Below are 25,922 nucleotides of genomic sequence, written 5' to 3'. Positions count from 1 at the left end.
TAACTTCATCACTTCTGTCACCAGCTCGTTGACCTTGCATGCGCTGTCGATGTCACATGACCGCGACAGAGTGCTGTGCTTCCCACTTTTCGTATGACTTTTCAATGCACTCTCACCCATGGAAACCAGGTCGAAGGATTTCCTGCATGACTTGCATTTCGCTCGTTGAGGATTCACTGCATCCAGAGCCACCCAGTCCTTGTAGTCAATGTGGCTCAGCCACGCGTTTTGAAATTTTGCAATTTTCAGGTATTGTTATTTTGCATCGAGGAACTACTGCATTCACACGTAGAGAAATATCTGAAAGCTTGTCAATGCAAAATCGTTGCAACTAGTCAAACGCCAACGCACCTGGAATGCAACACAGCAATACGCCATGCAGTCGGTGATGGCGATGGCGATATGGCTACTCTTTGGAACAAACGATTTTACCACCTCAATATGACCAACCAATAAAGCATATCCACCAAACTTGTGAAAATTTCAAGGATTTCTTTTCAAACATCAAGTGGAAATATATGTGACGAGAAAATAAACAATTTTCTATTTTATACTAGTTTTGCAAGCTTCCTTTAGCATGAATCGTGATTCCCATCTTTAGAACAATTTTTCAAGGCGTTTCAAGGGTTAAAAAATAAATGAAGTACTTTTAAGGGCCATGAAAATCAGATTTCCAAATTCAAGGCTTTTCAAGGGTTTCAAGGACCTGTGCGCACCCTGTGATAAGATAGCAGTCAACAGTTCCACCAAATCAGCCGATCAGCAACATGTCCAGTTGCAGTATGTGTGCAAATCACGAGAACAACCACCATCCTGGCTGGTACAGGCAAAGATCTTTCACTGTACAAATCCACATAAACATGCAAAGCAGCATCACAAAAACTGCAGCATGGCTTTGATTACACGCATTCCTCTAATGGAATGCATTATAACATTCAGTGCAATTTCTGCCCCAGTTCATATGCAAAGTATGAAGGCTGAGCAAACTTTGGACAGAAATAAAACATGCATTTTTAAAATGAATAGCAGTAAGATAAATGTCTTACGCACACCAGGCGAAAGTGAGGCTAACCTGCGAGACAAGCTCCTCTGGCACATAAGGAGCAGGAACTACCGGGCGCGACCCCATGATGACCCCAGAACCTCGGCCGCGTGATGCAGTGGAGCGCAGGATGCGCCCTCGTGACCGAGCCGCAGACCTTGATCCAGAGGCACCCGAGGAGGAGGTGGAGCCCGAGGGGGCTGCAGCTCCAGAGCCCCCACCGGACGCACCGCCAGCTCCGCCACTCCCCTTGAGGTTGAGCCGGGAGTGATGATGAGATGCAGCACTAGACAGCAGCCTGTAAGCAAGAATTTTTTTTTCTCTCTCTCTCTTTAACCCTAATCAGACAACTGAAGCAGCTTTACAGCAGTGCACTAATAGCACGATCATTTGTCTAAGACGATTACGTCCACAAAAACTCGCAGCAAATGTTGCAAAATGAGTACCAACTAGATCAAAGTGCTTCTTTATAATGTAAATTATGCTTTGACAGCATTTCCAAATCTGCTAACCGCACAATACTCAATCTATTATAGAGGATGCCAAAAAATACTAAGATTCGGTGAAAAATGCTATCTTTTTATTACTCAAAATCTTTTTTGAATGATGAAAAACAGAGCAGTCTAAACTAGAGTTCCGAAAAGTCACATAAACAAAACTTCAGAAAGACGTATCTGAAGTGAAAGGCTGGGATAGTACTGAAGAGGTGCCTTCCGCAGGAAGTCCTTGTCGAACACCTGATTGTGACTAACTCCAAACTCCTTTTATTTGACAATTAACAGTTGTTCTAGGCCCCTTTTTGACATGGAGGGGCAAAACCTGGTGCACGTCTTCTTGACTTGGCTAAACATTCTTTCACACTCTACATTACTGCATGGGTAAGAGCTTATCATACTTGAAAGTATGATCAATGTCCTGAAGACTGGCAACAAAGTGCCCTGCTTGTCTATGCGCCCCTGAATGGTTACTTCTCAGAAAAGCCGTGAAGAGGAGACACTCGGCTTCAGAATTAAAATCTTCTCGTTGGTGTCATCGATACTCAATTCTTATTTGTACTGAGATGGAGCAGAATTTCTCGCCGACCGGCATGCGCAATATTCACATCAAGCGTCAGTAGATGCAGAAAGCGTACCTTTCACTTTGTGGGGCCCCGCTCCACTCGCAGCGGCGCGCCAGCCACATTCAAAGGCCGTGCCACACCCCAGCACTCCCTGCGCGCTGCCCTTTTCCCTCTGCCTACTCGTTCCCAGGATAACCGGTCCAGCGTGAGGGTTATAAAGGAAGGCACACGCCGTTACCTCGCCCTTTTCGCTCTTAAGGCCCAACTCCAACGACATATCCTAGGCGTCGGCGCTCAGCGTCGGCGCTGTCAGCGCCGTGCCACAGTGGGCGTCACAAGCGGTGCGCATCTCCATGGGACTCGGCGCTGGCGCAGTTGACGCTCACTGCTGACGCTTGTATTCGCGCTGGTGCGTTGTTGCAGTTTTAATATTCACTCAATAATTTCTGCCTTTTAAAGCGTTAAGAGATGTAATTTAGACATGGAACTTAATTACAGTTTACACTTTCTACTTCTGCACAAATAAACGTATACATTTTCCACATTTTTCTCGGCTTTTCAATACAGTCTGCAACGCCATCGATGCAACATCAATTTGTCCCGTTTTCCGCGACCGTAGCTGAGACGAGTCTTTTGAGTTTTGTTCCTCCACAGCTGAGATCAACCGATGGGCGGCGAAGGGTTTTGCCATCACGGCCACGTGCGACGATGCAAAGCGATGACAAAAAAAAAGTAAAAAGAAAAAGCACGCGAAGACTCGGCGCGAGAGAAAATTCAAAATTCAGAGGTCGCAGCCAACCTGTCCTCTCATTGGTGTACGGCGCCTAGACGTGCGCCAATGAGAGACCTACGCGGTTGAGCAGCTCGGCGCCTGTGTGAACGCTGACGCCGAAATCTAGCGCGGACAGATCTCGGCGCTCCGCTCACGTTTGCTGGCGTCTCGTACCGTGCGCATGCTCAAACCTGTTTCTGCATACGCCAACAGCGCCGACGCTGAGCGCCGACGCCCAGGATATGTCGTTGGAGTTGGGCCTTTAGATGACCCGCTGGCCCTGCCGAGCTGCTCTCCTGATGCACGGGTGATGCACGCCCTTTCAGGTGTAACCCGCGGCCGTTAAGCACGCATAGAAGACAGCTCCTCGACAGCGCCCCTGGGCGTCCTCAGTGGTTCTAGCGCCAAAGAAAGATGGTTCGGTCAGGCTGTGTGTTGATTATCGAAAGCTCAACTCCCTGACGCCTACGGTTGCGTACCCTTTCCAGTCAATCGAGGCTGTGATGTACGCGTTAGGGAATGCAAGATTCTTCACAGTCCTGGATGCAAGCAGAGGGTACCTGCAAATTGAGGTGGCAGAAGGTGACATTTAGAAAACCGCATTCACCTGTCACCGCAAGCTCTTCGAATTTACTCGACTCCCGTTTGGTTTGTCTAATGCACCGAGCACGTTCATGCGATTGATGGACGTTGTGCTGGGCGGAGCAAGGTTCAACTATGCGATGGCATACCTCGACAACGTGATATTCTCACAGTGGTTCGAAGAGCGTCTCATTCACCTGAATTCCGTTCTTGAAAGAATGAGACGTGCGGGTCTAACGATCAACCCAAAGAAAGTGCAGTTGGCATCAAAGAGAGCGAACCTCTTGGGCTTCGTGGTTGATGATGGCACTTTAAGACCGAACGATGATAAACTGCAGGCAATTCTGAACTACCCTTGCCCAACCGATGTGAAAAGCTTCAAGAGGCTTTTGGGAAAGGTTGCTTTCTACAGGCAATTCATCCCTCGTTGTTCAGAGCTAGGAAGGCCATTGAACCAGCTGTTGCGGAAAGGCTCTTGGTGGGTCTGAGGCAAGGAACAGAACGACACGCATTTGTTGCCTTGGCTCACGCGGTAGCGAATACCGCTAGTTTGCGCCTCCCCAAACTGAACAAGCAGTTTCTCTTGCAGACAGATGCTAGGGATGCTGGTGTAAGAGCTGTTTTGTTGCACGAACACGAGGGCAACCTCCGCTCTGTCGCGTTCGCTGGCCGCACGCTCACATTGGCGGAGCGGAATTACTCGTGACCAAAAAGGAATGCCTGGCGATAATGTACGCATTGTCAAAATTCGACATGTACCTAGACGGAGCAGTTTTCACCATGCAGATAGATCACCAGGAACTTTCGTGGTTAAAGAGGCTGAATAACGCCATAGGCAGGCTCGCGAGATGGGCGCTGACGTTGCAATGTTACCCGTACGCCATTGAGTACCGCCGGGGCAGCATGAATAAGGTGGCCAATGCTTTATCGCGCGCACCGTGGAAAGCTGGCGGAAGCGCAGAAGAGGCGCAGTCCAGCATTGCTGAAAGCGGTGTCGCCGCTATTGCAGAGGAGGAGAGGGCAGACGAGAGTGTCGCACCCTCGTAGTTAAAAAGAGAGAGAAGGCGGACAGAGGGACCGCGCTGTGCTGCGAGAGAGGGAAGCCGCAGCAGCTGGTGGTGGCGACTACTCGCCTGCCAAGAAGCGAGGCAGAGAGAAATGTCTTGGGGAGTAGCGGTCAGTAGGGAAGAGCTAATTGAGGCCCAGAAAGCAGACGGTCTATGCCAGCGGGTGCTGACAGAGCTTGCGAATAGTGCAGCTTGCACCGGGAATGCTGAGGGCAAGTATGACGCGTATCTGCTGGGCGATAATGGCTTATTGCTCCCGCTACATCCCCCAACTTGACGAGAAAGAGGCGATTGCATCCCCTTTCCGAGTCGTGGTCCCGAAGAAGTTGCGGAAACAATTCCTCCAGTACTTCCGTGACTCAGTGCTGGCAGGCCATGGCAGCGGCAGTAAGACTTACGAAAAGTTATGCCATGTCGCGACCTGGCCAGGTATGAGAAAAGATGTGCTGGGTTACGCCCGTACGTGTCCCGTTTGCCAGGTAGCCAAGCCTTGGGCAGGGAAGCCCGCTGGCATGAAGAAGCCGGTAGTTAGCAACTATCCGTGGCAAGTGGTTGCGTGCGATATCATGGGATCCCTCCCTCGCTCCGCACGTGGAAACCAATATATCCTGGTAATAACGGACCACTATTCCAAGTGGGTTGAGGTATTCCCCCTTAGGAAGCTTATGTCAGAACGGATTTGGGAGAAACTGTTGGAGACATTCACTCCTTTCGATTTCCCTTCCGACCTGATTACAGACAATGCTTTGTATTTCACAAGCAAAGTCTTTGTTGATTCCTGTCGGGCGCTTCAAATTCGCCACAGGGAAACAAGTCCCAACCACGCTAAGAGCAACATAATCGAGAGAGTGAATCGGAATGTTAAGAGCATGCTGGTCGCGACGACCGAGCAGCACAGAGATTGGGACGCACGGCTGTCTGAACTGGCGTTCGCCACTAGAACAACCGTGAACAGGTCGGTGGGTATGACACCTGCTTACTTGAATTTTGGGAAAGAGATCGCTTTTCCGCTAGAGAACGCCCTACTTGACGCGGCGGGTCCCGCACCCCCTCCGCTTACGCAGTATGCGGCAAAGCTCCGCGAGCGCCTTAAGGCAGCGCAGCGCGCCGCTCGTGAAAACCTCGATGTCGTGCGCATGGAGCAAGCGGATCAGTACACAAACGTCGTTGTCACGTCGTTTTCGACACGGGCGACTTGGTACTGAAAAGAACACACCCGCTTAGTAACGCAGCGCGTGGTTTTGCCACGTCGCTAGCGCACAAGTGGGTTGGACTGTTCGAAGTTACGGCACAGACTACGCCACTCACCTACCCGCTGTGGCTGACGAGCGGTGAAACCGCCGGTCCAGTGCACGTCGCCGACTTGAAAGCTTACCACCTTCGCAAGGACGATAACTGCGAAGCGGTGGGAGCTCAAGGCGATGCAGCGATCTCCCGCAAAGTAAGGCGTACAGGTAACAACCCGGTTCGCAACAGACGCTATAACCTAAGACCAAGGTAGTGCACTACTTTGTCTAACGTCATTGCTTCTTTCAGAATGCATTCTAAGGTTTTGCAGCAGCCAGAGGAACACCGTCGCTGGGGCAGGAAACCGCACCCAGCGCATGGTTCAAGGAGCGGCCACTTAAACAGGGGACACCCCCCCTAGTTTGTAGTGGTGGTCTATGGCCTGTCATCGTGACCAGCGCGGCCATGCTGGCTGTCTTCAAAAAGGCTGGCTTTGGAGCCCACTGCCCAGGCCTGGAGTACGGGCCTGAGGAAGCCAGGTGTGCCCGGGGCGGAAACGCCTGCTGCAAAGGGGTCCCGGTGCATCCAGCATGGCGCCACGTGGAAAGGGGTCGACAGCAATGTGGAGTAACAGCTCAGGGCCGCTGCCAGGCGTATCCGCGGCCGAGCACAGCTACGCTTTGACCCCGAGGTTGTGGCCGCTGCCGGAGAGGGACCAGCCGGAACAGTCCTGCCATGCCTGCTGCTTCTCTCCCGCCATACGCACCAGCTGAGATGGCATCCCGTCAGAGCCAGGCGACAAGCCTCCATATTGTACGCCAACCCGGGCTCCGACATGGACATGGCCCGGCTGTTACCGGACCCCGGGTCGGACGCTGAGGGGAGGGAAGATGTGGGGCCCCGCTCCACTGGCAGCGGCGCGCCAGCCACATTCAAAGGCTGCGCCCCAAATCCCAGCACTCCCTGCGCACTGCCCTTTTCCCTCTCCCCGCTCATTCCCGGGATAACCAGTCCCGCACGAAGGTTATAAAGGAAGGCGCACGCCGTCGCCTCGCCCTCTTCGCTCTTGGATGACCCGCTGGCCGCTGCCAAACTGCTCTCCTGGCAACGACCCCTGACCCCCCCGCATCTGCATGGGCACCCGACTGTGAGATAAAAGATGTTTCTTACACGGCCCGCTGTGTGTGTGTGTCTTGCGTATCCCTTGGGCAGAGGAATCGCCACAACTTTTGATATATTTTAGTATGCACAAAAACGTTTGAAATTTTGAATATTTGGGCATGAACACTTGAAAATACTTCTTGTAGACATCTCACAATCGCACCCGCAGCAACTACGCTGCCAACACAGTGAGCCTAACTAACAGCTTCACAGCCTCGACTAGCCGAAAAGTCGACTACGATGACGATGTAGCCGTACTTTATTGAACGGGCATGATCCAATTGGAGAAGAGGCACCGACAAGGGATGTGGCAAACAAATAAGAGAGCCGCGGAGTACACAGCCCGCCATGAGACGGCGCACGCGGCACAAAACCAGCTGGGTTCGCGTTTTTGCACGTCTACTCGGTCTAACCCTGCTACCTTTTTTTAGTCAACGCACAAATTGAGAAAAATCGTAGAAAAGTGGGCACTGAAAATCGGGCACTTTACGATAAAAATCTTAAAACTTGGCAGGTATGCATTTCTGGGCTGAGAAAAGTCAGATTCTTCAATGTTCTCGACTTGTCTTTTGAACTGACAAGTACTCTCAATATACTGTCTGCCCTTTCATAAGCCACATGTACACTCCAACATGATAACAAGGATGTGAAAGTCTAAATGCTTACCTTGGTTAGCAAATATGTTAGTGCAGATGCTCCTTAATATGTACACCCATTTCCTCACAAAAACAATGTCACCGCAGGCATGCATTAAATATTTTTTCCACCCAACAGTAAAATGTCAGCACAGCAACGTTTCATAGCATAGTACAATGGCAACGCTGTGAAAAACCCCAATATAACATTAGGTTCACATACATAGTTGGCATTACATATAAGAACCCGCCATGGTGGCTCAATAGTTTGGAAGCTTGGCTACTGAGCCACAGGACCCAGGTTCAGATGCAGCCATAGTGGCGGCATTTTGAGCCCTCCATTGGCACATCCTTATAGCTCACGTGTTGCTTTGAAATGCTGAATCCCACAATTTACAATTTTTTACTAATTCCCATGAAGACAACTACAAATCACTTAATCTGAGAATCAGTCCAGCAACTACCACAGCCCCATACCGTTTGATATCCAAGGAGATCCTTGTTGATAACATACCTTGCACCATAACCCTGTATTAGAGCACAGCCTCTGTTGGTTTATCCAAGTTCAGTATATAAATTTTGCTGAGGTGGACAAGCTGCCCCACTTGTGAAGGACAAACTTCCAACACTGCACACAAATTCTATTTAGGAGGCCCAGAAGAGCTCTTTCCCAAGTAAATATGCAAACAAAAAACAATTTACTTACACTTTTGATATTTCATTTTTACTTAGGTCCAGCCGGTCTGTTAGAACAGAAAATGCAACTCTGCAGACTTTGCCATCCTGTAATATAACAGGCAAAACTGATAAAATACTTAAAGCAGCAACAAAAACAGAAAAAAATTCCACCCTGACAATGCAAAGGCTACTCAACAAGACAAATAATTTATGGAAATATTTATAATCCTAACCACAATTTCGGTCATGCAATGGAAAAGTATGTCAATCTTGCCAAACGCAGCAACAGGGGTCTTACCTCAAAAAGAAATGCTATGTGTGATGGTCCAACAACACACTGGATAACATTAGAATTTCTGAAGTTGTTAACAACAGCAGGAGGTGAATATCCACTGCGAAGCTTTTCACCAACTTCTCTTAATCTGCAAAAAATCATGTATGACTGAACAGTACAAACAATGCAAAAGTCGTTTACAAGGTGCTAATGCGGTAAAGATGTCACCCGACTTGTGAAACGCTGCAAAGGTGCACTGCTGGGCATATAAAGGGAGACCTCGGCGAATGCGTAACGTTGTTGGACCGGCGCTCGCGCCTTTGCGAGCGCTCTAGAAAAGCCGACTAACATCTTCACCAGGAATGCGACAAAATGAAAACACTAACGTCGTGAAATGCCACTCTCGGCATTACCAAAGCAGCACAGACTACCACTAAATCACGAGGCCTCTAGGAATTTGAAATTCCAACGTAACGTATATAACTTCTGATGTCTCTATTACTTGCGGATCTCACGCAGCAAGATGACAAGATCTATTCATCACGTGCACTGCAGAGCACCACCTGAACAGCATTACATAACCGCAACAGCGATTTAGGTCGCACAACATACGCGTACACACAGTACGACACATACATATATTCGAAAACTACACCTATCCCTGATTATGGGCTGAGGTTACTGGCTGTGAAATGCGTGATGTAAGGTTGAAAACCACAAAATACGGCGATCTATATCACTGAACACGCTCACGCGTGCCTGTAGTGTGTACGGGTCGCAATAGTGCCCCGCTTCAGTTAGACTAGTGCGGATTATCCATCGAGAGGTTTGACTCTCTAGCAACTAATAGTACAGAAACCTCCTAGGTGACGCACAAACAAAAACGATGGCACAAGACGCGATCCAGATCATAAACTCGCCGCTGAAACAGGAGCGCACGTTCGCTCCTCCCGATTCGAACACATCCACTAGTCACGTTGGCAATACCTGCCAGTAAGCGAAGCGGATGAAAACGTTGGGCTAGTGGCAACGCCCAAATCGCCCACACAGAAGCTGTCATACATTTGTTTCCGTCAACGCATGAGCTTATTTCTAAGGAAACGACAAACGCAAAGCCTTTAAGCCTAACTTCCCCAAGTGCACTGCGCCAGCATTAGACCGCAACATACCTTTCGTTCAGTTGATCTTCACTTCCCGGGAGAGGAAATGCCAGGAAATGCAAATATGACATGACTGCAGGTGTATCATGAGTCTATCCAAGCTACACATCCGACACAAACGGGAATCGGCACATCAACAAACGACGACACTGAAGTCAAACCGCCGTTCACCACAAGAGGAGCAATCAACAAACGCTAAAAACCCTCTCGTTTCCAGCCCTTTCCGGTGCTTCTTCGCCTGCTGAGCCACTTGGCTACTTGGCGGCGCTACCGGGCTAACTACGTAAAAGCTTCCGAGTACCCGTACGGTAGTACCCAACGTTAGTACCAAGGTCTATGTACAACGCGTGCAGCTGCCTACTGCCAGCGGCATCAACTCGATGATGAGGGCGAACTGTGAGGCAAATTACTAGAGCACAGAAAATAAGATCTGCCAGAACTCCAAAGAACTAAAAAGTAAACATAATATTCGCGCTCAGGAATGAATGCAGTTTTTGTTTCTTGCGTAAGAAAAAACGTGTCACATTTATAATAATATTTTAACTTTTTTCTAACGGCCTCTCTCGGCCATTTCTATCTGTGTAAAACGTGTCACATTTATAAATAGGGAGTTTTAGCAGTTTTAAAATAGGGGGACCCAAGGCTTGGGGCCCCCAAGGAAATAGCGCGCGGCAGCGCAACGTGCTAGCCGAGTGGAATAGGGGTTTTCCCGACGCAGCGGAGCCGGTCTTGCGTTCGTCGATTGCAGCGCCACGACGGTAAACCAAGAAAACGCATTTAAAAATATAAGAGCCAACAACGCTATTTTGTTCATCAAAAAGTGCTACTATTGCCGCTGCAATCGACGAACGCAAGCCCGGCTCGGCTGCGTCGGGAAAACCCCTATTCTAAAACTCGCTCGGCTAGCACGTTGCGCCGCCGCACGCTATTTCCTTGGGGGCCCCAAGCCTTGGGTCCCCCTATTCTAAAACTCCCTAATAGAGAGTTTTAGAATAGGGGGCCCCAAGCTTTGGGGCCCCCAGGGAGCTTGGGGCGTCGAAATGCGCATGCGCAGAACGTAAGGCGCGCTTGGGGTCAGAGCGGAGCCCCACGTTGGGCGCCATTTTGTGGGGATTCTCTACGGGGCTGCGACTCCGCTCTCAGAACCGAGGCCACACCGCTAGCTCCCACCACAGCAGTGGCCGTGAAGAACGTCACACCGAGGCAAACATAGCCAGCGGGCCAAGTTGTTTATTGGGAACGCCCAACGTTCTTCCTCGCGGTGTCATAGCAGCATCCGCGCGCTACGGCGTCGCGGCGTCGTCTCCCCGGGTGCTGTCCGCTGAGATCAGAGGGGAGGGGGAAGGAGGGGCCGTTCTCTCACCCCCGCGCTCTTAGCCACAGCACCGGAGGAAGGAGGCCAGGAGGGGAAGGTTGAGGGCTCCCAGAGAGAAAGAGAGGGTATTCGCCGCGTCGTGCGTGCGAGGGAAATGTTGGGGAACATCCCATCTCCCCTTCCCCCCCGGACACCAAGAGTGCCGCCGCGAATTAAGGCCGGCATAGCCCGTGTCGGTATCCCCCCCCCCCCCCGAGAATAACCCAAAGACCCCAACCAACCAACCTCATCTTTCCCCTCTTGGCCTGATTTAATTTATAGGAAGGGAAAGGCGCGGTAACAGTCTCACTTGTTTTCTGTGGACACCGCAACCGTGCCGTAAGGGAAGGGAGGAAGATGGGAGTGAAAGTGGATAGAGAGAAGGAGGAGCCGTAGTGGAGGGCTACGGAGTAATTTCGACCACCTGGGGATTTTTAACGTGCGCTGACATCGCACAGCACACGACGCCTCTTCGTTTCGCCTCCATCGAAACGCAGCCGCCGAGGTCGGGTTCGAACCCGGGTGCTCCGGCACAGTAGTCGGGCATCTTACCACTGCACCACCCCGGCGGGGCCCCCTCTTGGCCTTCTTCCCCGCCCTCTACGCCACAGCGCCGGAGGAAGAAGGACCCTCTTGGCCTTCTTCCACCGGCGCTGTGGCGTAGAGGGCGGGGGTGAAAGAACGGCCCTCCACCCCCTCTCATCTAGGCGGACAGCAGCTTCACCCGGAGACTACGCCGCGTCGCCGGAGCGCCCGGATGCTGGAGGGGGCTGGGGCAGGTAGGTCGCCACCGCTTGCAGCGTAGGCTAGCCTGCCACCGAATTTTTATCTGTTGTAGGCCGTCATTGCACCCGCCACCGCTTCGGTGGTGGACGACGGCTGTTATTGCGCCGCGCGTCTTTCTCCCCGTCTTCCTTTTCTTTGGTGAACTGGGAGGCTTTCCGAAATGGCCGCACAGGTGACGAGGAAGGCATAAGTAACATTGACGATTGGAATAAAAAGGTCATTCAGTCGGTCAACGAAGCAACGGAGGAGGTGGAGGTTGACGAGGACATTGAAGGAGTAGACCGTCACATGGTCAGGCTCTGGCGTAAGAAGAAGGATCTAGAAACGAGACTCACACAGAAAAGAGGGAATAGGAACTTGCGCAGAGAATTGGCAGTGCTTAACAAAGAAATTGAAGAATATGCGCTTGTTTTAACGAGGCAAAACTGGGGCAGCATTTGTGAAAAACTGGACAGGAATATCGGGAACGCAAGTACGTGGCACTTACTTCGGCATCTTCTAGATCCCGACAAATCTAAACTGGAGGCCAGGCAGCAAATTCACAGACTAATACATACCTTTGATGGGACCGCGGCTACTCTCATAGCCCAAGTCCGAGACAGGTATTTGAACTGTGCAGAGGGTATAGGTCAACAAATGCCTGATTACAAGGGCCAGGAAAACCCGGAGCTAGATAGCCCGATAACGGTTGCCGAAGTCCGGGCAGAAATAAATAGACTGAGAACAAAGACTGCTGCAGGTCCGGACAGAGTCAACAATCGAATGCTAAGAAACTTGGACGACGCGTCGATCCGACACCTCGCAGCATTCATGCAGGAGTGTTGGGAGGCCGGTCGGCTGCCGGCGACATGGAAGGCCGCAAACCTCGTATTCCTCCCGAAGCCGGGGAAGCGACCGGGTTTCGAACACTTGCGTCCGATCTCGCTCACGTCATGCGTGGGGAAACTAATGGAGCATGTTGTTCAGGCCCGGCTGAACCGGTTTTTGGAGGACAACGATATCTATCCGAACACCATGATAGGATTTTGACCGCATTTGGCCGCATGCGATGTCATGCTGCAGCTAAAAGAACAGATCATACACAATTCAACAGTAGACACCAGGGTGATCGTTGGTCTAGACGTGTCAAAAGCTTTTGACAACGTGAAGCACTCGGCTATTCTGCAGAATTTCAGTGCATTAGATGTTGGAGTTCGCACGTACAACTACATACGCGACTTCCTCAGCGATAGAACGGCAACTATCAGTATGGGGGGACACACAGTAGAAGGTATTCGCCTGGGAAACAAAGCCACACCACAGGGATCGGTGTTGTCCCCGACGCTGTTTAATATCGCCATGATTGGTCTCCCCCCAAAACTAGACGAAATCCAAGGGCTACACCATACATTATATGCAGATGACCTGACTCTGTGGATGTGCAGGGGCAGTGACGGTGAAATTGAACAGACACTCCAGCGGGCAATCGAAGTTATAGAAAGATACTTAGAACCGATCGGGCTCAGATGTTCGGCCGAGAAATCGGAAGCGCTCGTTCTCACGTCAATGCGATCGCCCCATCGTCGGCGTATAAAGCAGGATAACCCGAAAATAACACTCAGGGTCAACGGTAACGTTATACCAACGGTGGAAACCATTAGAGTTCTGGGATTACGAATTCAGGCCAACGGCAGGAACTCGGAAACGATACAGAGGCTAGACGCTAGCACCAGTCAAACCTGTAGACTCCTGAAGCGGATCGCAAACAAACATGCGGGAATGAAAGAAGCTAACCTCCTTAGGCTAGTCCAGTCTTTTATAATCAGTAGGATAGTCTACGTGGCGCCGTATTTACGGCTTCACAAGGCAGAAAAGGAGAAACTTGACGTTCTCATTCGTAAAGGGATAAAAACGGCACCAGGTTTACCACCCAATACATCGACAAACAAGATTATGAGACTAGGGGTCTCCAATACCCTCGAAGAGCTCATTGAAGCTGCAAGGACTTCACAATACCAGAGACTGCTGCGCAGTCGTACTGGTCGGAGCATTTTGGAAAAACTGGGGTATGAGCCGCAAGCATGCTCCAGACGTACAGAAAAAGTACCTAGACAGGTTAGAGACAAATTAAAAATACCTCCGCTCCCCAAAAACATGCACCCCGTTTACCATGAGAGCCGGAGGAGTGATAGATAGCAACAGCGCTGCAAGCCCGTTTTGAGGGAAGACAGGACGTTTTATATACAGATGCCGCACAATGCGCGAACGGTAGGGGACGTGTTTCAGTAGCAACTAGAGAAGACGGGGGCTCGGTAGTATGCTGCAGCACCAGAAATTCGACCACAACGGAGGCGGAAGAGGTGGCCATCGCGCTAGCTCTAACACAACAACAGGTCAAAATTATAGTTACAGACTCGAAATCAGCGATTAGAAACTTTGACGCGAGCCGCATTTCGGCCATAGCAGCAAGAGTGTTGGCCAGTGGTTCACCACCGGCAGAGCAGGTCGCGCTCATTTGGACACCGGCGCACCAGGGGTTGAGGGGGAACGAGAAAGCGCACGTACTGGCCCGAGGATTAGCTACATTCCGGGATCCCAGTGACGACTTATGCGCAACCCCGTACCCCTTGCGCGATGAGGAGCCCCTGCAGTTCGACGATGACCTTAACACCTACCAAGATATCCTAAATCATTACAAATTAGGCAGATCAGTACTACCAAAAGCGTGTAAGCAACTCACCAAAAGCGAGGAGGTTATGTGGCGTAAGCTACAGACTGGAGTATTCCCGAACCCCCAGCTTTACAGCAAGTGGCACCCGGAATTTTTTAGCCCCAGGTGCAAACGTTGCGATGGCATAGCGGACATGATCCATATGATATGGACGTGTCCTAGATTTGGAGAACCTGACCGAACAGATGAGTCCTGGGAGGCACTACTTCTCAAGCAGGACGAAAAAGGGCAACGAGAAGTCATCCGTCTTGCTCTGGCCGCTGCTCAGATCCAAGGGATCCAGGTCGACGGCTGAGGGGGAGGACATGGTTGGGACAGAGCTTCGCCTCGGATCCTCACCAACCTTTTGACGGGTGCAATAAATGTTATTTCTCTCTCTCTCTCTCTCTCTCTCTATTGTCTCTTCTGTCTGCACGAGGCAGCGAGATGGCTCAGCTACAGAGCCAGTAGCAGGCCCGTGATTTTCTTTTCCTTCTTCCTACAGCCACAACAACAACAACGCCCGGATGCTGCTATAATGCTACTACGACACCGATGATGAGAATAGGGCACTCCCAATAAACAACTTGGCCAGAAGGCTATGTATGCCTCGGTGTGATCGTTCTTCACGGCCGCGGCTGTGGTCAGAGCTAGCGGCGGGGCGTCCGGTTCTTGTGCCATTTGTGGGGGTTCTCACGGGACTCGGGCTCTGCTCTGAGAACCGAAGCCGCACCGCTAGCTCTGACCACAGCGGCCGTGAAGAACGACACACCGAGGCACAGCCAGCAGGCCAAGCTGTTTATTGGGAGCGCCCAGTGTTCTTGGATGATCAGTGTCATAGCGCGCTAAGGCGTGGTCTCTCTGGATGCTGTCCGCTGAGATGAGAGGAGAGGGAGGAGGGGCCGTTCTCTCATCCCCGCCCTCTCCGCCACAGCGCCGGGGGGAAGGAGGCCAGGAGAGGAAAGACTCCCCGAGAGAAAGAGAGGGTGTTCGCCATGTCGTGCTGGCAAGGGAAATGTTGAATTCCCACACCCTTCCTCTACCGTGTGGATGATAGCGCGTTTCCGCGAGTGACAGATATTGCGATTGAAGAGCAATTCTAAAGTATCAATTCGGGTTACATCAAGGACGTGACGTCACCCATCTGCGTCAGCTATGAGGATCACAAGGGAACGAGTGCGCTCCAACGCCGCAGGCCGGCGCTTGCCTTCCGCGAGTGACAGATGCAGCGCCTTTCCTTTCCTATAAACGAATTATAGAAAACCCGCGGCTTGGCGCAGCGGTGAAGAACTCGGCTGGGGATCCAAAGGATGCAGGTTAGATTCCAGGATGGGTACTACCATTTATTTTTTAATGAAGAAGAGTCGCGCACCTCTTAAAGGTACCTCTGATCATGATGATAACAACATTATTTTTACACCTCCACCTGGCCGCGGTTTTCCCCTTTGAAGCTGCACGGCTGATCCCTCAGCAGGTCAATGCCGCAGGGACGGCCGCCCCCGCGTCAGACTGGCTCCGCGTGCAGCCGCACAAATCTCCGCCGCTGCCGTCACGGGGATGAAGAGGGGGTGAAGTCCACTGGCCCGGCATCTGGTCACGGCCCGCCGGCTCGCCAGCAGTGCTCTGATCGCCTACGACCGCGACCGCGCAGACTCCCCGCAGGTCGTAAATCAGGGCAGCAGGCTCCGTCCCTCCGCGTACCGGAACCACTCCGGCCTGCGTATCTACACGGGACGGGTTCTTCTCCGGTTGAACCAGCGTGTTCGAGTACGGGAAATCCCAGACGGCGTCGGGAGAGGTCAGAGTGCACTGGTATCTCCTCGTCCTCCCGTTCGTTATTCGGTCGAGCTCGAATGCGAGCTGCTCAAAAAACCATTTTAAGCTGGCGCAGCCACAGCGCGCGCCGTCTAAACATCATTTTCGTCTCTCTCGCCGCCTGAACGCGAACGGCGTGGCCCGTACGTGCACCCGGAGTGTCGGTGTCGTGAATAAGGCTAATCGGCGGGCTCGGTCCCTCTGATCGAGCTCAGCACAGGCCTCGCGTAAACGTCGTCGGCTTGTGTATCGACACGTGCCGTGCCGGATAACTTCACAGGAGACCTCTCCTGGGCTTGCGGTTGACATTCGGCAATTTCGCCTACCTTCCGCACTGTAACATCGCGGAAAGGGCTGCCTCCCCTAATATCCGCTGGCGCGCGAACTCGCGCTTCTGGCGTTTGTCCGTCGTTAGCTCAAGCTGCACAGACAGCCGAGCCGACGCCGCCGGCGCTGCTCTGCGTGCGTGACGAGCTCCACGCTCGGAGCGCTCCCCTTCTTTCAGCGATCGCGCTGACTGAGGGTTTTGTAGCGATGCCCACGGAGTAGCTGTGCGCGTGATCTCACATGCGCAGTATATATTTGACAATGATTCAGCGATTTCGCTGAGGGGGTACTACAGATCGAGCCGCTGCGATTGCACCTGCGCGGCATTTTTCCCCGTTGTCGCAGCGACTGCGCTGGCTTCGGGTTTTGCAGCGGTGCCCGCGTATATACCCAGACGGCCACTGACGTCCGACGGACAACCGAACTCGGCCGCAACTCGGCGGCCGATTTCGGACGTCCGGGGCGTATGGTCGAATCCGTTCGCCCAGCGGACAGCCGCCGTACGTCCGCCACTGGATTTGCTTTTACACAGCTATGATATAGTTTGTAGATGTCGTGCTCGTCTGAACTGCGTATAAATCAGTAATGCCGTCAAGTCTGCATTATATGATGCCAGAGCGAATCGATGCGCTAGAAAGCGTTTCCATTAAACAGTTTTTTTTTATTTTCCGCGTGTTTCATCGTTGAATTCTTCCATCAAAAATTTTTGATTAAAAGTTAAATGACCATTAAACATTTTTCTATCATGATGCTTCGGTGAAATTTTAATCAGTGGCTGAATAGACGCAGCAAGCAGCAAGCTCAAAAAGAACGAAACCGAACCTATCCTCAAAAAAATCTGAAATGAGCCAATCCAATCCACCTGACAAGTTGAAGTTTAGTCATGAAAGATGGCTTCACGTTTCCGTGTTCTGCATTTTCTGCGCAGTTACAAATACCTACGGCTGTAATGCACTGCTAGCATTGTTTTTGCTGTGGCTTGGTGCGGCTGGCACACTTTGTTCACCCGCCGATTCCAAAGTAAGTATTTCACCGAACTTTTGTTTCTTTAGTGGAACTTTTCTATGCACCGATAGTGGTGAGCTTTTGGGTAAGGAAACAGCTCTGTACAGCAGCCGAACGGTCGAGTGTTTTAGGCGAGACTGACAGGATGGCTCCGCGCCGACTAACTAAAGTGCAGCCTCTAGTCTGAGGGCCATCTTTCTCGGCATTACTGGACGCTGCGCCAGTAAGCCGCGCAACTTCTCTGTCTCTGCTAAAGGAGTGCCTGCCTGAGCTTTAAAGGAGTTAATTTGTTAACCATGCGCAACGTGCTGAGTTGTAAAAACTATACGAGAAAACTTTTGCACTCCTGCGACATGCCTACACTTGTGAAAACGTCGCGAGCTTTTTTTTTTTTTTTTTTTTTTTTTTTAATGGTCAGCCGCTGATCTTTCTCTCTCGAGCTTTACGGCAACTACAGTTTCTAGAAGGAACGGCTGTAGCTACTAAATAACTAAAGGTTTAGTACTCTCCTTCAGCTTTGACAGACCAGGACAGCACCTTGCGCATGTTGGTTATGCATGTGGGACCGAACCGCGCAGAACAACCGGACAAGGAGATGAGAGAAAAAAAAAAAGTCAGCACTTGTCTTTTTCTTGACCCGTTGTTCTGCGCTGTTCTGGCACGAATTTGACATACCGCCGCCGCGATAGAGTTGGGCTGTGAGCTCTGGTGCCTGCAACGCCTTCTTTTATGCATAACAGGCATACTGGGAGACCATGCAAGCCGCGGGCTCAAAAAAAAAAAGAAAAAGAGAGCTGTGCAAAAGTGAGATGAAAACAAAATTGTTGTTGCTTTGTCCTTACAGATATTCAAAGGCTCCTCAGAACTTCACTGCATTATTGACAGCGAGATAATGCCAAAGCTACACTAGAGCCATGCAGCACCTTATAGTGCATGATACTGAGCTTATGTCTCGCACTGAAAGCTCTTACCATGTTCTTAGATTATCATATTAAAGTAGCTTTAAGCCCATGCTTGTTAATACAGTGATAGCCATAAATTGAATCTAGGGCATCATGCTCACATACAAGGCTTCTGATAACCGCTGGTCACATGATGTGGGCTATAGCAGAAACCTGTACCTGGTCATCTTACGAGCATTTGTGCAATTGATGCTTTTAATGTGTTGTAAAAGTTTTTGTGTTCTGTTTCTGTATGGGAATGCTGTCCTTATTGAAGGCTAACATTTGGCTTGCTACAGCAAAACCTCTACCTAGTCATCCTAAAAACAGCACCGCAGTTGGTGCTTTTAGTGTGTTGTAAAAGTATTTGTGTTCTGCTTCTGTATGGCAATGCTTGTCTCTTTGAAGACTAGCATGAGGCTTCCAAAAATTTTTCAGGTGCCATTTGCTGTAGCCGATTTCGTAGGCCAACAGGAAGCAGCACTTTGAACATGGAAAACTGTCATCCACGGGGGAAAAACAGCAACATCCCTTTGCATTCTCATTTCTTTGGTATGGCTAAAAGTGAGTATTGTATCATTATCTATATTATTAATATTGAATCATGATTGTCAGTGTTGAAGTTGTTTGAGCGTGATGATTTTAAACACACAGGACATCCCTTCGACATTAAGGTTTTAGCTTGTTTACATGTAGGATGTAGATCTGGTTTCAACAAACTTTATGCAGAAAATTCTTTTTACATTGTCCACCATGTTACTTTTTGTCATTGTCCATTGAAGTAAATAACCAGTATTTTAGGTTTACACAGTCGTCCACTCTTAGCTTGAATGGGAATGTGTGGCATGCAGTTTGCAAAATAGCAATGCATCCGTCACAGCCATGCATCAAGGCTAAGTGGCTTGTGCGTAGAGGGACCAGCCGCTCCAGCTTCACGTCATCTGCCTCTTTGCTCCGGTGTGCAGACGTGCATTGAGGCAAAGTGGTTTATGTGTAGAGAAACCAGGAGCTTCTTTGTCACATCTGGCTGTTTGTTACGGTGTGCAGATGCGCATCGAGGCAAAATGGCTGATGTGTAGAGGGGCCAGGAGCTGCTGCTTAACGTCCTTCGCCTCTTTACTACAGTGCACAGCCGTGCATTGATGCTAAGTGGCTTGTGCATGGAGAGCCCAGGAGCTGCAGCTTCACCTCTGCCTCTTCACTGAGGTACGCAGGTGCGTATTGAGGCAAAATGGCTTATGCATAGAGGGACCAGGAGCTGCTGTGTGGCGTAGTCTGTATATTTGCTATGGTGCGTATCGAAGTACAATGGGGGGGGCTCATGTGTAAAGATACCATGAGCTGCTGCGTCATGTCGTCTGCCTCTTTACTATGGCGCGCAGGCATGCATCAAGGCAAAGTGGCTTATGCACAGAAGGACCAGGAGCTGTTGCTTCACATCTGCTATGATGTGCAGCTGCGTATTGTGGGTGGTGGTGGAAAACATTGCCATCAGATACAAATACAGGAGGTTACTCACTAGCTGACCCTGAGGGGGCCTGTCCTGACAAAAACAAGGGGTCCCTAGTTTGGGACCCCAGTGGTGGTAGAGGGACTAGAGGCTGGTACTTCACGCTGCCTGCCTCTTCGCTACGGTGTGCAGCTGCGATGGATGCAGTGGCATCTCAAAAAGTGCATGCCACGCACTCGCATGTTCTGCCTGAGTGGACGACTGTGTACCTGCTATAGCTTTGTTATTCATAGAATAAACCTAGGCCAAGTTGGATAAATTATAGCTCACCTCATATGTGGTCAGCAAAGAAAAGCCACTCCAGAAAATCTGATGCATTTACTGTCATAGGATTCTTATTCATATACATGCTACTGACAAGTCAGATTCTTCACCCTCAGAAATGCCAGAAAAATAACCAAGGGTGCGTCTGTAATAGTCTAGCTTGCTCTTTCTTTGCAGACTAGAGTCAGATGTGTGTTCCATTGCTGTGGGTGGGACAGGTGTGAATCTTTGATGTTAAGCTTGCAACAAGTATGTTATTGTAGTTTAAAGGCAAAACGGTACTAATAATCGTAGCCCCCCATGGCCTTTATCCCCTTTTAATAGTGTTGTTAGGCACTGAATTATTAGTTCACTCTGCACTGTTTCTGTCTAGTTAATGTGCGGAGATTTACATATATTTATATGACTTGGAGTTGTCGACTTTGCACTTAGAAACATTGTAGCGTTATATGATGGTTTGTTTTCATTTCTTTAATGATTTCTGTAAGGGACCGGTGGGTATGCTAGGCACCATTATTAGTCTGCTCTTTTTGGGTCACCTGTTCAATGCCCAGCTGCGGCCGTCTCCCACTTGCCCTCGGACAGGAGGCGGAGAGACGCGCACAGAGAGGCAGCTGTAGCAGCTACAGTGCTTAACGGAAACGTAGGCAGAGAGGGAAAGAAGTCCCCTCTTCCGAGGACTTTGCTGTCGCACTCGAAGACGCGGGGACAGGCAGTTTGTTCTCGTTGCTGTGTCATGTAGGGGGCTCATTTTTATTTAAGGAGCTTTATGAACAGTATACAACTAAGGGGTCTTTAGTACTAAGCATACTATGGGTCCTTAGTACGCTGACTGGACCCATCACCCGGAGGCAGCACAGCTTTGAAACGAGCACCTCTTTTGGAAGAACTGCTTATCGTTCAAAGAAAAAACACTGTCAGGTTGAAGGGTGTAAGGCCGTCTTCCTTGTTGGGGAGCCCATAAAAGTGACAATTATTCAGTGCAGGCGCGCTGAGTGGGGTCTCGTTGAGGATTCCAACCCTGGATGTCAACAATGGTGGGAGATGGCGGCGTTGAAAAAGGGCAAGTGTGTAACAGTGACGGTATGATGCGGAGCTGGAGGATGTGGGTTGGCTCTTCTGATGTGGTCCGCAATGGTGCTGACTCGGACGCCCATAATTGCAATAACTGCCCTGTAAAAGGAGCCGCCAAGGATGCAAGCTTTGGGCAATGGTTGCGCACTTGGGACACCGTTTTGATGGGTTCTAATTTTGTTTTTCTTTTTTTTTTTCCTAGGGGAGAGAGTTTGGCATGTGACCTAGTGAGCCAATCATTTCGAGGTCCATTCTCTAAATTCCGTTTGTTGTAAAACGAATTTGTTGTCCCTTTTGCATTGCTTCTATTAGGGAGAGGGTGAAGAACTTATGAAAGTGGAAAGACATGCCAAAATGTTTGTTAGCCAGTCATGTGTGAGTTCGTTGTCATTGGGGATGAGAAATGTGGGCAGAGTCCCGAAGTTAATGAAACGGCCCCGCGGCCTGGAGAACTCGTTCTGAGCTAGATTTTGATCTCTTTCCTCTTCGACATAGATCATGGTCATTGTTTCACGTGTTGTAAATACGTACATTCATGTATAAAATTTTCAGTTCATCTTCCTCTCCGTGTGCAAGTTGTTGTGGTGAGATGCAGTAAATTCACTATTTTCATTTCTATATAACGTGCCTTTCTGAAGATGGTGAGCTCTTTTGTCCAATCCTGTAAGAAAGCAGCAAAGCGCTCCCAAATCTTCCACAAAATTGTGTGATATCTTTAATACTAACTGTGGCTTGGTGTCACTCAAAACATGTAGTTGAGGTAGATTTCTTCCTCCCCCCCCTCTTTTTGTTCGTTCAAATGAGGACCAGCGTAACTCTTGCTTTTGTAATGCCCGAGGCCCCGCCTTAAGGCAGTACTCCAATGTCAATACCATTTTTATAGCTATGGCTGTCCAACAGCACTAATGTCTTTTATACACTTCTTTTACTAATCTCTTACCCAAGTGGTGGCTTATACTGCGGGGGCGAAAGTCTCTGGACAATATGTCTGGAGATTTTGGACTAGAATCGCGATGTAAACGAATTGTGACCTTATTTCTCTTGCACACATGAAAGAACTAACGCTCAACTTTCACATCGACAAGTATGGTCCGAGTTTCCTGGTCGATGTGAAAGTTATGTGCTTTGATTGCAGTTTGTGTAGTCCACACACTTGTCCCCGATATTACATAGGGGCAAATTAGGCGCCTTTACAGGGGCAGTTTCTTTGGTGCCCACTACCTTCCCCATAAAAAAACTACAGTGTTTCTTGTGAACAGCTGGCTGCATTTATAAATACCATTATTTTTTTTGTAATTTGTTGTGCGTAGTTGAGAAATCCATGACATACATGCACAGCTGGTTGCCAGAATTATGCAACCATATTTCAGTAACTAACATCCATGCTGCATGCTGCCGGTAATACATCAGGAGCTCGTGGTTGTCACCTTTTTGTGTTTTGTGTAACTATAAGCCTTGCTATTGTAATGTCACATATAGCGCTGTGGGTAAACAAATAACTTTACTTTTAACTCTTCTAGAAGCATGAACACTGCGCAATCACTGCGGCGGGCTATGCTTCCACATTGGGCTTTAGCCACATGTCAAATGTCTATCTTTATTCTGCTGCAGCAGCTTGCATGTTATCAGATAAGTTACTTCGTCGCAGCTGCTCTAAGGAGACGCTTGTAGCCTAGATGTTGATGTCGATATACCCCCGACACGCCCAGGGAATGTCTTCGGTAGAGGGTACATGGAAACCAGCGAAATGTGCAATTTACAGAACAAAAAGGTAACAATTTTAAATGATGTTATTATTGATCACTTCTTTTCAGAGCAGGAACAATGACTTTAGAAATCTGCCTGTTAAACCGCTCAAAATGCAGGTTTCTGCCGCCAATGCGTACCTGTGTAATACTGCAATGCTCTGGCTGTGCTTTATGTTCATATACAGCATCCTTTATGCTTAGTTTCTCTGCATGTGCACTCCATGTCTTGGGCATTGCTGAGAGCGCATAGCAGCAAGCATAACATGCCATGTTTGGTCAGAGTGGCATGTTCAAAGAGACGACATAAAAACATTAAAATACTGAATGCCAGGTTCTGGTCAAACTACGTTTGTATCTTTTGTTATTCTGCATGGGTTTTGCTGCAGTTATGTGACCTTTCTATATAGTATGGGACAGTTCTGAATGGAGATGCATGCGTACAGTGCCATCTGGAAAAAGCAATTGAGAGAAACTGGCAGTTGCCCTTGGAGATGTGTAATCAAAGTTCAGCACAGATAACTTGAATTTCATTTTCCCTTCTATTGCAGGAGGAGCCCAGCCTGCTCTTTCCATCTTAGGCCTGAAAGACCAGCAACAGCTGATCGAGCAAATGCACAGGATAGTAACTGCTCCTGGAATCCCGGCCTGCGGAGGCCGCCCACAGAGAACTCGATCCTCGCTAATTCAGAAATATTAGGTTTCAATAAATACCTTTTCCTCCACCACCTCCCCAAGGGAAGAGCTGTCACGGCCAAGGATAATTAAAAAAATTATTCAAGTAGATTCTTAATACTCCAGTTGGCCTGCATTTTACCATGCCATTCCTTAACATCGATATTTTTTTAGTGTAGACTATTTATGCATGCAGTTTTTGCAATAAAGCCAAAAAAAAGCTTTTTTTACAACCTCGCATGCTGGTATGCCTATGCACTTAGCATGTTTTCAGGAATGGTGCATTTGTGTAAAGCTCAGCTAGCATATGTGCCTCTTTGATGGAAGTTTTAATTGCACACTTCTGTTCAGTGCTTTGTGTGTGAAAGTGAAACAGACAACAGGAAACTTGAACCTGTTGCATATTCTATTGTCTGCTTTACTCTCACGACATAAGCATTGAGCACTAGTATGTGACTGAAATTTCCATGGCACATGCTTGCTGAGCTTTACACGAATGTTATTGGCAAGTTTTTACACCAATAGCGGGCCCTGCAAGCATGTTCCGGGAAACGTCCGAATGTCCGCCTCCGGCTGCCCGTCGGACGTCCGTGGGACGCGATCCGGATCCACGAACGATAGTCCGACGGACGTCCGCTGTACGTATATCGAACATAACCGGACTTCCGTCGGATGTCCGAAAACGGACGTCCGTCGGTCGACCGTCGGACGTCTATGGCCGTCTGGGTAGAGACCGCGCTCTCGGGATCGCTTGCCTACGCGCTGTTATGCGCATGCAGGGTCCGCTTCTACAGTTACTTTCAAAGGAAGTACTGTTGGCATGGGTCCGCCGATTCCGCCCGCCCTCGGGCATTTCAGCTTGCAGCCGCGAAACAATCTCACCCATCTGGGCGCACGACTCGTCGCGAACTCGCGGTCACGTCGCTGAGTGCGTATATAGCCAGCCATCGGACTTGCAATGATCTTACCGCGGTTGCGGTTCGCCTTCCCATTGGCATTGGCCATAATCTCGCGCAATCGCTTTGCGTAGTCGTCGACATTGGTGTCGACCTTTGCTTTCATGCGCAGAGCTAAGGAAATGGCGTGCCAGTGCACATTGGTAGTTATGCGATTTCGCATATTCACCAGAGTGGCTCTATTCCGACCTCGGCGCACACATCTTTGCAAATAACACCTTTTCTGTCCTCATTTGAGGCGTCATTGCCTAACGTACTGTAGCAACCCAGACAACACACCAACTCCCAGGGACGTCCCGTTTAAATCCCTACCTCCCACATCCTAACAGGGTAATCCGCAGGACGTCCCTGCTAGCTCCCTTCTGGGCTATGTTCGAACCTCCAAAGAAGGATCTCCGTGGGACGTCCCGTTTACTTGTCCTTTTATAAGACCATGCTAAACATTCCACGGCAGTTGTAAGGGATCATGCACCTTGTCGCACGAAAGCTAGTGAACAAAAACCACACAAATTCGCCTGAAATGTCAAAAACAAAAGGCATCATCACTATAACTAGAAATTAGCGCCGTCCCTGCTACGACACTCAACAGTTGCTAACTAAATTTTAGTTGCGCTTTTCCAAGAGGCTATTTTGGGGGGTTGCAACTGATTGTTCATCGCGGTTTGTCAGAGCATATGAACAGCGAATGTAAGCTCATAACTGCATTTGGTTCCTTTGGAAAATATATAAAAGGCGGTCACGAAATAGGCTGCATTATATGCAGCCTACCATGATATGAGAAGTAAGGTTCAATGGGAATCGTGTTCGCAAAAAGGACATATGACAATTGCAATAGTTAAACGTGGCGCCCAACTAGCACGAGGCGCCCAACTTCTGTGAAGAACACAAATCAGCTCTAACTAATGGCTTTATTTTCATTGTCGACAAAGCAATGAAGAGGCTCAGTTAACAGAATGTGACATATGTGACCTTGGTTAACTGTACTGCTAATAAAATATATAACTATCCAAGAAATAATTTGATATAGCTTTGCTTATATGCAGTGTATAGCTTGCACATATCAGGACACCTTTGTTGTGGAGTATATATTGAAGTGCTTGAGTAGTGCGGTGATCTCAAAATT

At 49.4% G+C, this 25,922-nt stretch overlaps 1 protein-coding gene and 1 long non-coding RNA gene across 8 annotated transcripts in view; one reads left to right on the top strand and one right to left on the bottom strand.

Annotated features, from left to right (window-relative positions):
* The window catches only part of hyd (E3 ubiquitin-protein ligase hyd), a 264,107-nt gene extending 254,223 nt beyond the window's left edge, over window positions 1-9,884 (bottom strand). For 3 of the 7 annotated variants that reach the window (XM_084607224.1, XM_084607031.1, XM_084607166.1), the window contains exons 1-4: window positions 9,668-9,884; window positions 8,523-8,646; window positions 8,253-8,329; window positions 1,073-1,340 (exon numbers count right to left, since the gene is read on the bottom strand). In XM_084607224.1, the coding sequence (XP_084463350.1) occupies window positions 1,073-1,340; window positions 8,253-8,329; window positions 8,523-8,646; window positions 9,668-9,729 (531 nt within the window). In that variant the 5' untranslated portion in view covers window positions 9,730-9,884. The remainder of the gene's footprint in view (window positions 1-1,072; window positions 1,341-8,252; window positions 8,330-8,522; window positions 8,647-9,667) is intronic. The other 4 variants (XM_084606954.1, XM_084607092.1, XM_084607293.1 and 1 more) reach the window with 2 other exon arrangements.
* A 7,626-nt stretch (window positions 9,885-17,510) lies between these two features.
* LOC146207180 (uncharacterized) lies at window positions 17,511-23,893 on the top strand. Its single transcript, XR_014708059.1, has 3 exons — window positions 17,511-17,649; window positions 19,014-19,139; window positions 23,720-23,893. It is a non-coding gene; the product is annotated as an uncharacterized LOC146207180 (long non-coding RNA).
* Window positions 23,894-25,922: the final 2,029 nt, after the last annotated feature.

Source organism: Amblyomma maculatum, chromosome 1 (genome assembly GCF_055883805.1).
Source record: "Amblyomma maculatum isolate TAMU_Amacu chromosome 1, ASM5588380v1, whole genome shotgun sequence".
Lineage (NCBI taxonomy): Eukaryota > Metazoa > Arthropoda > Arachnida > Ixodida > Ixodidae > Amblyomma > Amblyomma maculatum.
Note: the sequence above shows the minus strand (reverse complement) of the source record. Positions and strands in the feature narration are given on the sequence as shown.